This window comes from Notothenia rossii (assembly GCF_949606895.1).
Source record: "Notothenia rossii genome assembly, chromosome: 10".
NCBI lineage: Eukaryota > Metazoa > Chordata > Actinopteri > Perciformes > Nototheniidae > Notothenia > Notothenia rossii.
The window spans coordinates 35,232,935-35,246,237 of NC_136908.1; the positions used below are offsets into that span (position 1 = coordinate 35,232,935).

Sequence of the window (13,303 nt, forward strand, 5' to 3'; positions counted from 1 at the left end):
CTCCTCTCGCACTTTAACACAGGGGTATCTCCTCTTGCACTTTATGCATCTCTTGTATCTTCTCTTGCACTTAATATGTCGTAGCTGCTATATTGTACTGCCATGTGGTAATGCTTGTGTATGCTGCTCTTGCGCTTTTGCATATCATGTATTTATTTTTGTTGTTTACAAATGTCATGTTCTTATATGTTGTATGCAACCCGGTATCACGGCAAGACGTGAACATGTGACGATTTTGTCACGGTTTTGTCCCTTCAAAACGTGAAAGTTACACGGTATTCTTAACCCATGTTAACCAGTGGAGAAATACCCGGAAGTGCCAAGCAAAGGCTCTTCCGCGCCTATAGAGAGCCGCAGTGACGCGTCGTAAAACCCGGAAGTAAGTTAGCATTTTTAGCACTTCCGGTTCCTTCCTCAAAAAGCAATGCATATTTTCCATAGGGTTTTGGAAAATAGCTCGAAATAAGGTATGTGGTTGACACAAATTTAAGAGGTAATTGACGTTTTGTTCTACGACATTAAATACATCAGCAGTGACCCCACTGGGGATTTTTGAAGAGTTTACGTGTCTGAAAAACGATGGTTGTTACCGAATGGCTGAATAGGACTAGAGAAATTGTCGAGGCCGTTGTACGTCATTACGCCGAACACGTAAACACTCCCGCTAAGTTTGTTTTCCCCTGTGTTCTGCTTGAAAGCAAGTACATGCATATCTTTGGTATCTGTATATATATATCTGACCATTAGAATCTGTATTTTTGAAATTGTCGTTTTTAACACCGTAGTTTTACAAATTATAGAATAATTAATTACCAGTGTTTTCCAATTTTACTCGGCAGTTCGTTTCGTTGGCTAACGTTAGCTACTGTAAAGCTAACGCTACAAGTTAGCTACGCAATGGTTTGTTGCTTTGCTCCGGGTTGCAGCCACAGGTCTTCGCATGAAACGTGCTTGTTCTATCGTTTCCCGGCCAATGTTTTCCAAAGGAGAGTCTGGATTCGTGCCATGAGGTAAGCTGACGTTACATTTTTGTCCATGTCACGGTGAAATGTAAATAATGGGTAGTGACTGTATCACCGTTATAGAGATGGCGCTGCTGAAAGACCGCAACACAAGTAAAGATAATGAATACATCCTATTAAAACCTGTGTGGCTTATATGATAAGTCTTATTAGTACAAGCAGCATAACGTTTCACCATGTAACTAAAGATTGTAGTCAGGGAAATCAGTTTGACATATTGAACTAATAACAAATCAACTCTGGCTGGCAGAGAACTCTCTGCTCCATAGCTTCTCTTGGACGTAAAATCACATGTACATTTTACATTTATATTCAATTTAATATTCCATCCCTCACATACTTTTGTATATATAATAACTTATATTTTGTTTTTCTTGTTATGCTGCTGCAACACAAACATTTCCCAAATTGGGATCAATACAGTAATATCTTATCTTAATTAATTAAGAAATATAACTATTATAATTATTGTAGCAGCTGACACCTATTTTCAATATGGATTAATCTACCATTTATTTCTTTAGTTCAATTTTCATCTATAAAAATGTCAAAATAGTGAAAATGTTCACGAGACTTATCAAAGTGCAAGGTTATATCTTTAGATGTTTTGTTTTAGCCTATGTACTGTATGTCTTAATGCTCTTACAGTATGTGACGGTGTGACTTCCATGAAACTATATTTTATATCTTCCCAACAGACGAGCTGACAGAAAACCTAACACTCTAACAACCACAACATTGCAAAGGCGAATAAATGTAAATTAAAAACAATTCACAATTTTATTATTTCTTCTTCTTTTTTGCAGTGAGGTGAAGCTGACCCTGCACTTGGTGCCAGTAAGGATGTTCCTCACGCAGGCTGAATGTTTCTCCTTCCTTACTGACAAAGAACCCCTTGATTTGCAATGCTTCACTAATTGTCATTTGCCTGGCTCCGTAGGGACACTTTACCTCAAGCACAGCGGAAGACCCTACCAGACCATCTGGAGATGCCCCCAACATTCCTGATTGGGAGAGCCACAAATCTGACTCATGGACCTGCATCTGAGTTGCAGTGGTGAATGCCCTGAAGCCCTCACATTCATTCATAGTCCCCCACTGTACAGACAAAACACCATCAAAGGCCTGTTGTTGCCCTAGCACCCTGGCAATAAAGGAAGCAGTCACACGCTTTGACCAATAGTCAACCTTCCTTTCCTGAACAAATGCCAGTTTGGGTTGGTTCGCTGACCAGTGGTAGCCACCTGAATTGCCCTCTGTTGCTCTTCAGACAATGCCATGCTTGCTACAATTGCCTCAGGTCCCTGATGCCCAACAGATTTGATAATTTCAGGAACAGTAAGTGTTTCCAAGCTGTAGTGTTCCTCTTCTGGCTCGGGGGAGAGAAGCCAAGAAATTCCTGAAAACCTGTCCCCGAGTCTGTCCCTCAGCCAGTCACGATCTTCGGAGGTAGGCTCTCTTGTCAGCGGGTTAAATTAGTTATTGGTTTCAACAGTCACATTAAAACAGTTACTAAATCAGCCTACTATCACCTCAAGAACATATCTAGGATTAAAAGACTAAAGTCAGAGCAGGATTTTGAAAAACGTGTCCATGCTTTTATCTTCAGTAGACTGGACTACTGCAATGGTGTCTTCACAGGTCTCACTAAAAAATATATTAGAAAGCTGCAGCTGATTCAGAACACCGCTGCTCGAGTCCTCACTAACACTAAGAAAGTGGATCACATCGCTCCAGTTCTGAAGTCTTTACACTGGCTTCCTGTGTGTCAAAGAATAGGTTTCAAAATACTGCTGCTGTTTATAAAGCACTGAATGGTTTAGGACCAAAATGCATTTCTGACCTCCTGCTAAATGATGAACCATCCAGATCTCTCAGGTCTTCAGGGACTGGTCAGCTTTCTGTCCCCAGAGTCAGAACTAAACATGGTAAAGCAGCGTACAGTTATTATGCTCCAAATATCTGGAACAAACTCCCAGAAACCTGCAGGTCCGCTGCAACTTACTACTTTTAAATCCAGGCTGAAAACTTTTCTTTTTGTCGCTGCTCTTAATTGAACTATTAATATCTTAGACTGCACTGTAACTTTTATCCATGTATTTTTTCTTTTAATGTTTATTTTATTAGCTTTTCTTTTTAATGACTGATTTTAAATGCCACTTTCTTAATGTCTTTTTTGTAAAGCACTTTGAATTGCCTTGTGTTGAAAAGTGCTATATAAATAAACTTGCCTTGCCTAATAAAGATTTCATGTGACACATAAAATTGATTTGTTGATGGGAATTAATGTGAATAAATTAACTCGGTCTTAAAAGGTTAACGGTACTCTTGCTATCACTACTCACCGACACTATAAACCTTGTCCCTCATGCTAGCCCTGACAACACCGGTAAGCACACTGCACTGTAACGTGTCCTGATTTGTAGTGGTTCTCTCCTCTATCTACACTCTTCTTGTCATCTTTGTAAAACGATATCAGACTGGTAATTGACACAGCCATGACTTCTAGTTAAATTCAGTGTGGCTAAAATGAAAAGCTTTGTTAAAATATGCAAGCACGCAAAAGTCAAATTCAGCTTTATTGTCAAAAATTCTACATGTGTTATACATCCAGAAATATTGTTTCCCACAGTGTGACATGTATACATAAAACAAAAAGGGCCTAGATAAACGTGGTATACATTAAACAAAACGGGCCTAGATAACCGGGGTATACAGTTTAAAATGTTAATATATTTAAAGTTTTCAAAGTGCAGTTTCAGTGCAAGTCAGTTGAAACGATCTTAAGTTGGCGTGACGTTGAAGTCGTGCGACCCTGCTGCTGTACTGGCTTATAGTTCGTTTATAGCATAACGTTAGCATTTTGCTTCTGCCGGCTAGATTTATAATTCAAAAATTATAAAAGTAGGGTTGACATGTGGATATTATCCGGCTGAACAAAACGTGATCCATCTCTTAAATATGTGTCAACCACAGACCTTATTTCGAGCTATTTTCCAAAATCCTATGGAGAAATTGCATTGCGTTTTAGACGAAGGAACCGGAAAAAGTTTACTTCCGGGTTTAAGGACGCGTCACTGCGGCTCTCTATTGGTCGGTTTTTATTGTCAAAATTAGATGTTTTTAATTTATTTTGTAATCCTCACACTCGATTTTGCCGATGTTCTTGTGGCCCTAGCTGGTCGACACCTCTTTCAGCAGAAACAAAGGCTACATTCATGTATTACATCGATGTTAATCCCCTTCAAGCGTGACAGTTACACGGTATTGTTAACATGGAGAAATACCCGGAAGTGCCAAGCAAATGGTCTACCGCGCCTATTGGTCGGTTTTTATTGTCAAAATTAGATGTTTTTAATTTATTTTTTAATCGTCACACTCGATTTAACCGATTTTCTTGTGGCCCTAGCTGGTCGACACCTCTTTTAGCAGAAACAAAGGCTAAAATGTTAATCCATTGGTGTTGTTGTGGAAATACCGGACGTGACGTTGTGTGATCGTTTAGCAACTGAACTCCTAGAAAAATAAACACCACTAAGGTTGAAGGGTCAAGGGTTTTTGTTATCAGATACTAGCTAAAGTGTAATTTTGGCATTTCAAATCTTAGATCCCGAGCTCCTCCAACAGTGCAACATAATATAAATAGGACATAATAAGAAAATAAATAAAGATAGATACATAATAGTGCAAAATGCACCACTTTTGGTTCAAATGATGAAACCAGTAGATTCATTCATTTATTTATTTTTGTTGCCCCAGCTAAATCGATGTTAATCCATTTATGTGGTTGTGGAATTACTGTACGTTACATTGTGCGGTCGCGTAGTAAGTGAACACCATGCTACCGATTACTATCCGATGACCATGAACGCACCGGACATCGGCTACAACCTCCTCTTTGTCTGACTTCGTCAAGCAGGTAATGTGCTGCACCGCATGCCTCCAATATTTTAATGTTTATTGCAAGTAAATCAGTTGTAGTTAAATATCTTTTTAAAGCATGAGCTAGCTAAACACATATTAGCTTTACTTGACCGGAGATATAGTGCAGTGGTGAGTCCTACAACCCGGAAATGAGTTAGCATTTTACAACTATTGGTTCCCTCGTCTCAGAGTCAATGGGATTTCTCCATAGGATTTTGGAAAATAGCTCGAAATAAGATCTGTGGAAAACGAACCTGCTTGATAAATGCACCTTTTGTTCAGCCGGATAATCTCCACATATCTACCCTACTTTTATAATTTTCGAATCATAAATCTAATGGCCAGAAGCAAAATGCTAACGTTATGCTATAAACGAACTACAGACCATGGATGTATAATAAGAATAGTAAAAATAGTATTGTGAAGAAATGTCATGACAACCATCGACAGACTGTTACTGCACGCTGATTGTTGTGGTCCTATTTAGGACAAAACGTTCAGAGCTGTCCTTGTTCCAGTCCGCCCCTGATTGATTAGTGCTTTAAACTCGTAAATTACACCCAATGTTAAAGCTTGTTGATGATATGTGAGATTATAAATTGTCATGCATTCTAAAGTGTTCACTGTATTTTTTTCTTTCAACAGATACCAAACCAAAGCAAGATCAAACAGCACTTTTAAGAGCCTTTTTCAATTTCTTCTCTTCTCCCTCAGAGCTATATTCCCTACATTTCTTCCTGTCTTCTCCCCATTTTTACCATCTTCACCACGTCTCTTTACCACTTTCTCTTTTGTATTTATACTCATGCAAACACACACACCTGTGTGTGTTTTGATTTCTAGTTCCTGAAATGGCTTCTAAACAAGGCGAGGAACAGCTAGAAGATGCCATTTTCCTTGCCGATTTACTTTGTAAACAACTGAAGGTACATTTTTTTATTTCAATTGTATTGGTTTTGTGCACGATGTACTGATTAGGTTGATTGATTATGTGCTTGTAATTTTGTAATGCTTGTAAGTGAATAGGAATACACTGGGAATGAAAAGCAGCTTGTTGTGAAAATGCATGACTACTTTATTTAAGGAGGAAGAAGACAGGGCCAGAGCAGCATCTAACAGGAGCAGAATCCGCTAGGTTGGCAAAGATGCTCAGGGGTGTCCTCTAAAAAGGAGGAGCAGAAATGGGGCAACCTGCCGACGTACTAAAGGTTTGTGCATGTATACAGGTATTCATGATTAACATATCCTTTTTGTTTTGATTGTTCGCAACATGATTGGTACAGCATGTTTCAGCTTAGAGAGGTATTGAACAAATATCTGTTATTCCGTCGTACATATAAAAATAGGCCATTGTAATAAATAGTTAGAGTTGATTAGAACTGTTGGAACTCTTTTAATGCATAACATTTGCCTGCGATTGCCTCCTGTTCTCTGTAATTATTATCTGTTACCAATATATCTATTATTATTATTATTATTTTTCAGCCAGAACTGTTGCCATTGACAGTCCAGTGACTGTGGAACCAGCTGGAGCAACCTCTGCAGTACCCCCTCAGCTTTTTGGTAGGATGACATTTACTATCATTGAAAGTTAGGAAATGTGTCAACATAACATCAAACGAATACGTGATGCAATATGAGTACGCTTTTGTGATGCTGAACATTTTCTTTTTTGTTTGTTTCCAGAAGATGAGATTCAGCAATTCCAGGAGCTTTTTGTTGATCAACCATCAACCTCTTCCTCATGGTGCCTGCGCCAAAGTGCTGCCCAATTGGAGTGGCAAAAGGCAAGGTCCCATCACTTGGACAGCTTTCAACTATGGTACCGGAAAGGAGATGCTCACATTGCTCCGCTCCTGCGGTCCTTCGCTGCAGAGAATGCATGCCCCTTGAATGGTTGTGTCATGACTGTGACATTTCTAAACACAGCATACACACCCTTCATATCAGGGAGTCCTTCAATGAAGGATATTTCAAATGTATTCCCCCAACAATGTCACTAGTCAAGACAAATGACATGTTCACTTTGAGACACCAAGGTATTTCACTTAACACAATTTAGCCCCAAGTGGTTATTTTATAACTTTCCTAATGTGCTGGTAGTTTAAGACATATTTTTAACCTCTCTTCACAGATCGTCTTCTGCCCACTGGTAGGCCTTCACACTCGTGTAACCCTGAAGGTGTTACAGAGTCTATAGGCAGGCCTGTCATTTTCGTCTGCATTAATGGTATGATTTTAAGTGTTCTTTTTGTCACCCTAATACAGGTAATGAATGCGATTGTTTTTACTAAACTGTATTTGTTATTAGGGCGTTATGATTTGCATCTCCCCAAGAGGGTGTGCAACACATGCCATTACGAATGGACACCTGATTGGGGAGACCTCATTAGAAGCGGTTACTGGCCAGCTTCTGTGAACGGAGACACGTTATATTCCACGGATGTCTTCAAATCTTTTGAGGACCTGAAGACTGGCACCAGGTTTGTCCAGACAGGCCTTTTTACAGATGCTGGAACGGAGGACACAGCATTATGGAAGGGTAAGATGACTTTCACTGAGTATTGCATAAGTAGAGGGCATTGTGAAAGGATGCATTTTATTTTGTGTAGATGAAACATGTTGATTGGAAATATGTTTATGTCAAAATAACTAAATTGAAAAGCTTACAATGTTACTGAAAGTAGTTTAACTAGTGTTACATTAGAGCTAAAAACCTAGCACTAGTAGATGTAGGACATACTGTATAAGATCAAACATATCATAATCCAACTTTTGTTCTGTACTGAAGAACACAATTTGTATGATGAAAAACATTGTGCTCTTCTGTGGGAAAAAATAGGATTATGTTTCGTATTGTACTGTAGAGAAAGTAGAGTCATGGTGCATATGACAAAAGCTGAAATAATGCTCCTTCTCTTCCAGCATCTGCCAATCCTAACCTGACCTTCACTTTTCAGGATATCGTGTGTTAGGGATACTCCTAATAGCCCCCCTATTGCCTCCAACCACTGTGAAAGTCTTCCTGTTTCCTCGTATTATTCTGACATGTGTAAGGTAACAATTTTGCTTCTCAAACTTCCAGACAGGAAAAATCCATGGAGATGTCTTCCAAAGAAGCTTTCTGAAGTATATGGCCTGCCAGTACGAGTGCCAGAAAATGACGTGTGAGGAACCCTTCTCATGCCCAGCTTCTACTCCCAAAATGTTGGCTGTGGATGGGAATAGGAAACAGTACCGTTTCCGACAGTCACAGAGGTACATCTTTTTTGTATGTCAATTGAATTTAAGAAGTAGCCTATCAATGATGATAATAATGAATTGAATATTTATTTTTGAATTTAGGATCGATGAACCACTTTTTAAAGGGCCGTTCATCATGGAAGAATCGGCTGTCACAGACTTTGTTGACAAAGTCAGAACAAATGTAAAATGTGTAAGCACAACATTTTTTTCCCTATCATTTTTCTAGCCTTTACTTGTTTTGAGAGTGTAACATTAAAATGACTTTAATTGTAGACTCCAGGAAAAGGTACATGTGGTACCAGCCAGTGGTCAGCTGCTCGAGAGACAGCAAGAAGAGCCAGCAGGCTTCATGAAGAGGGTTTAGAGGTGTCTGTATGTAGATATGGAGTGCTACTGAAAGCTCTCAACATGTTCAGAGGAGAAATATTTGCCTACCTCTTGTTCCTTCAAACGCAGTTTCAAGCTACAAACGTGCATTTTTATTGCACAGATATTGCTTGTAAATACTGGCCCTACCTCGAGAAAGTGGCAAAGACAATGCCAGAACTGCGACCTTTGCTGAGCATGCAACCGTTTCTCTCGGTCATGCATGCCGAGGCCCATTCCACAAAGTGTGAGGTAGGCCCACTCTTATATTATTGTGATTGTAAGATTTTTTTTTAATTACTCTATGACATATAATATATGTGTATTTGTTAGATTGTGTGGAGTGGGAGAAATTTGGAGGGTGCTGGTTCGACGGCCGGGGAAGAAGTGGAGATGGTGAACAGCTTTCTGTCACGTTGTGCCATCACAACTAAGTACATGACAAAATCAGGTATGTCCTCTTGTCATTAGACCAACATAATTCTGTCTTGAAGTTATTATCCATCTCTTACTTTACTTTATCTTTGTCTTTGATGTAGTCTGTTTCAACAGTACTAGAGTTTTTATGAGTTGATTTCGAAATACCCAAGTTATATTATCTGCTTGTCAATTTTACTTTTAAAAACAGCTCGCAATGAAATGTTGACTGTCCATGCAATGGGATGGAACAGACGGAAGCAGGAAAACCTTCATGTCGTGTTGGCCAAGAGATATGTCAAGGTAATTGGCCATGTAAGTATAGGCATGACAAGATTAGATTTGTAAGACTAATGTGCAAACCTGTCACAAACAAATAATTGTCCAAGCTGGTAAAGTGTTGGATACTGAGGGCTTGTGCAGGTCTGGAAAAGTTTGAATTATTAATTACTGTTTTCAAGACATGAAAAGTTATGGAAATTTGGGTGAAAATCTTGAAAATACATCTGTATCGGCAACATCTTTTTTACAACAGACAATCGCAATGTTGGAGGGTGTGACTCAAAAAATGAAGGACACCTGCGAAGAGCTTGGATGCCCTGAGGACAAAGTCCAACAATGGGTTAATTATGTTAGAGACTGGGCAACAAACGGTATGCTGTTTCCTAACTTGATAATATAACATTGTTATTTAACGTATAGTATTAACACCTATGTTTTCTTTGTCCTCAAACTGTGTTTCTTGTTATTTACCCAAGACAACACATCAGGCGACAATCAGTCTCTCCAGATGTCCATTGAGCAGCTATTTCTAGGGCTGTGCCAAAAGAAAGCTTGCCTCTCTATAGACAGACTGGTAAGTTATTATTATTCAGTTGCAGTCATGTAATTAAAAAATTCCATTGAACATTGTTTCTGTAATCTTTTTTACAATTACGTCATATAGACAGCAATAAGATTTGGCAGTTGCGTCGCAAAAGGTTAAGGAAGGAAAAGACCAAAGTCTTAGCTGCAATACGCCAGTACAACACCGGACAGCCTCCTGAAGGAGAAATCCAGGAAGAAGAGGTGGAGAGAAGACTGTCTGCAGAACAGCAAACAACAGACAGTCTAATATGGCCATGGGAAGTGCAAAGTGATGGTAAGAGCTTCTCTTGTTTGTGTTTATATAATATGTTTATTTTCTGGCACTAAGCAAGACCTATAACACCAGCTTCCCAGTCAATGGACTATGACCGGTCACTTATCCTACTGGTGCATGTCTTGGTCGGTAATGGTATGCTTGCTGTTCCTCTCTCTTCAGAATCAGTGTCCATTTTGGCCCAAAAAAAGGTCTTTGATGCCTACATGGGCAAAAGGAGACTTGTGGAGGAGAGGGCCATAATTGTGAGGGAGATGAGGCAGCACTGCCTTTATCTGAGAAGTCAGGCTGACAAGATCAGGATGCAGATGCAACATGTGTCATGTGGAGGACATAGTGGTAAATTCCATGATGCCATAACCAAATACTACTTAACATCCACAGTGTGTACTAGTAACAAAAATGAGATTGCTTTTCACTATTCTATTCTCTATGTTCTGCCCTAGACATGACTCAAGAAGGGAGAGATGGATTAGCTAGTCTTCTAAAGAAAAGACTTGCTGACGTGGACACACACATCCTGCATCTTTCTTCGGCCTACAGCCTGGCAATCGGACCAAATGCCCCTCAATGGCCTGATGATTCTGTGGAGAACCATGACCAAGACAGTGACATCAGTGATGACAGTGAGGAAGACCCTGATGAGGACATCACACACACCCTACCCCCACCTTGAGGAAAGGACGCTGGGGCACAGCGCCTCTCTCCCCCACCCTACCCCCTCCTTGAGGAAAGGACGCTGGGGCACAGCGTCTCTCTCCCCCACCCTACCCCCTCCTTGAGGAAAGGATGCTGGGGTACAGCGCCTCTCTCCCCCACCCTACCCTGAAGGACACTAGGGTGTACAGCAGGGGTGGCCAACCAGTTAGAAGTTGAGAGCCAATCATTTCCCTGCGTTACTGCAAAGAGCCATATCATACAGATAGGCACACATGCTCGGTGTATGTCCCCCCACCTCTCTCTCTCCTTTCTGTGTGCTCCCTCAGTCTCTTCCTCTATGTGCCAGTCTCTCTCACACATAGAACATTAACATCTAAACATTTACAATAATTGACCCACACACTCAGACACACCCTCCCTCACACAGACACACATACCTCTGCTCAGTCAGAATTCTTGTTAATGTCACACACCATGTAATTGACTGAAATGTACTTAACCTCTCCTACCAGTATTAAGACCAGAGGCCAGTTATCGTCAAACAATAACATTGTGTGCACTCTCACACACAACTTCTCACTTCAAATAATGTGAAAAAAGTTGTTATCTTACTATGCATGTTGCTTCTTTGAACTAAGTGAACATTCTGGAATGAATTGCCTTGAACAATCCTTAAAAATGTGGCTTGTGAGGAATATGTAAACGTTTGTATTTAAAACAAACCCATGACTAAGGTTGGTTCAAACATTGCTATGTATTGTATTTTAGTTAATTCTCCTCACATGATAACTATCTCAACCTTTACCTAACCCTCTGACTGACAGAAGCTTTGCTGACAGAGATGCACTTTCTCTATTTTTTATTTCTGTACCACAATTCACCTATTCGGGAGTCCTTCTGTGTCAGCAACCAGCTTTCCGTGAGCAGGCCCTCTCTCACACTCACACACACACCTACCTACAACTACAAAGTGTTGCCGTTTAGGGTTGAAAACATTATATTGAGTTATTACGGTTTCATCTGAGTTATTATCTTCAGAAGCAGATCTCTCCCTTCACTGTCACATTGCGAGTGCAATGTGACAGTGAAGCCTGCCTCTGGTAAAGCCTGCCTCTGGTGCTGCAGGATCTGCATTCTGATTGGCTAAATCACTTCTATGTTGAAAACTCTGTAACGATTGGCCTGGAACTTCTGTGTTGTTTACCCTTTGTGAACTGGGATACATATGCGCAAAAAAACACACAAAATAAAAATTCTATATGAATTGAAGTTCACAAACCATGGTTTACGTGTCAACTCACTCATTTCTTTGTTGATGTTCACATATCTGTTATCTGATTAAATAAATGCTATTTTAGCCCACTTCCTTCCAACTGGACAGATGTTATCCAATACCCATAGTCCGACAGGTATTCACCTGGCTTTCTTAAAGTAAAACAGGTACACAAGTTAACAAAATACTACATTTATTGTCATGTTTCTCGCACTATGAATGTACCATTACAACAGCATTCGTCTACATATAAGAGGCAATGTAAGATGTGTCCAAGTTCTGACACCCATGTGCAACATCTCAACTGGCTCATATCTTGTCTTATTAATGTTTCTCATAACTAATTGTATTAAAATAAACTCATTTTCCATCAACCAGCTTGTCACAGGAGTCTCAATGTTCGTCACACCCTCTGAATGTACCATTACAACAGCATTCAGCTACATATAAGAAAACATACAAGTGTGTCCAAGTTCCGACACCCTGTGCAACACCTCAACTGGCTCATATCAGAATCAGAAATCCTTTATTAGTCCCACAGCGAGGACATTTCCGCTTGTTACAGCTAAAGTGGCATAGCAGCTAAACAAAATGCATACCACAGAATAAGCTAACATATTAATTATATTATATATAATTATATTTAAAAACATTTTAGAAGGCCTCACGAAATACTTTAATGTAAATTAAAATGTGAAGGAATGTGTGTAATATGGTGATTGCTCTCATTGAAATTATTCACCCACGTATCTATGGGTTGGGGTATTGTTCCGCACGGAAATTTTAGTTAACCGGACTTCCTGTTGATGTGAAATCCGAAAACATTTTAAAAGAATAAAATAATACTTTATTCCGAGTGTGCTTGCTTTTCTCTTTGAAAGTCATCACATAACGACATTGTAATACACGGTTCGGCTGCATTAAATATTTCAAATCTGCCGTAGTACTCTATTTATAGAGCCCTGATGAGACTTCTAGACAAACAGGAAGAACTGCCGCCGAAACTGAATATGTGACGTGGATCATAAATATATCAGCAATTAAACAACATCTTGCATTTCTTTTCACACAATACGTCTTGCAGTATCAATACTAATTCGGCTGACTTTTATATTTGATCCAATTGGTAGATAGGCTGTATTTACACCATAAAGGTGCACAGCTGATAGAAAGGGACACCTAGTGGTTAAATCACGTTATTGAATTGTATTATTTTTATTATTAGATATTAATAGGAGACACAGTCAGACACAC

The 13,303-nt window shown here is 39.6% G+C and overlaps 1 protein-coding gene across 10 annotated transcripts; it reads left to right on the top strand.

Moving 5' to 3' along the window:
- Positions 1-447: 447 nt before the first annotated feature.
- Positions 448-12,423, top strand: LOC307023335 (uncharacterized protein). Of its 10 annotated transcripts, XM_079656534.1 has the most exons (19): positions 480-1,010; positions 1,829-1,859; positions 1,963-4,941; positions 5,592-5,872; positions 6,031-6,154; positions 6,432-6,509; positions 6,633-6,985; positions 7,081-7,176; positions 7,258-7,488; positions 8,032-8,204; positions 8,292-8,382; positions 8,466-8,810; positions 8,892-9,009; positions 9,187-9,290; positions 9,511-9,628; positions 9,734-9,831; positions 9,922-10,116; positions 10,279-10,455; positions 10,563-12,423. In XM_079656534.1, exons 9-17 carry the CDS (start codon positions 7,456-7,458, stop codon positions 9,958-9,960), a joined length of 1,119 nt encoding a protein of 372 aa, XP_079512660.1. In that variant the 5' UTR covers positions 480-1,010; positions 1,829-1,859; positions 1,963-4,941; positions 5,592-5,872; positions 6,031-6,154; positions 6,432-6,509; positions 6,633-6,985; positions 7,081-7,176; positions 7,258-7,455; the 3' UTR covers positions 9,961-10,116; positions 10,279-10,455; positions 10,563-12,423. The 10 variants fall into 10 exon arrangements, with proteins under 10 accessions (XP_079512662.1, XP_079512660.1, XP_079512659.1 ...); XM_079656533.1 differs by having other exon boundaries at positions 480-1,859; XM_079656532.1 differs by having other exon boundaries at positions 1,829-4,941.
- Positions 12,424-13,303: the final 880 nt, after the last annotated feature.

What these genes read in the sequence shown, in the direction of transcription:
- LOC307023335 (XM_079656536.1), top strand. Translation starts at nt 7,456, where the DNA reads ATGCTGGAACGGAGGACACAGCATTATGGAAGG. An exon ending in ATGTCAAGGTAATTGGCCAT is followed by an intron (nt 9,291 to 9,510) that starts GTAAGTATAGGC and finishes TTTTTACAACAG; the next exon opens with ACAATCGCAATGTTGGAGGG. An exon ending in GCCTCTCTATAGACAGACTG is followed by an intron (nt 9,832 to 9,921) that starts GTAAGTTATTAT and finishes TACGTCATATAG; the next exon opens with ACAGCAATAAGATTTGGCAG.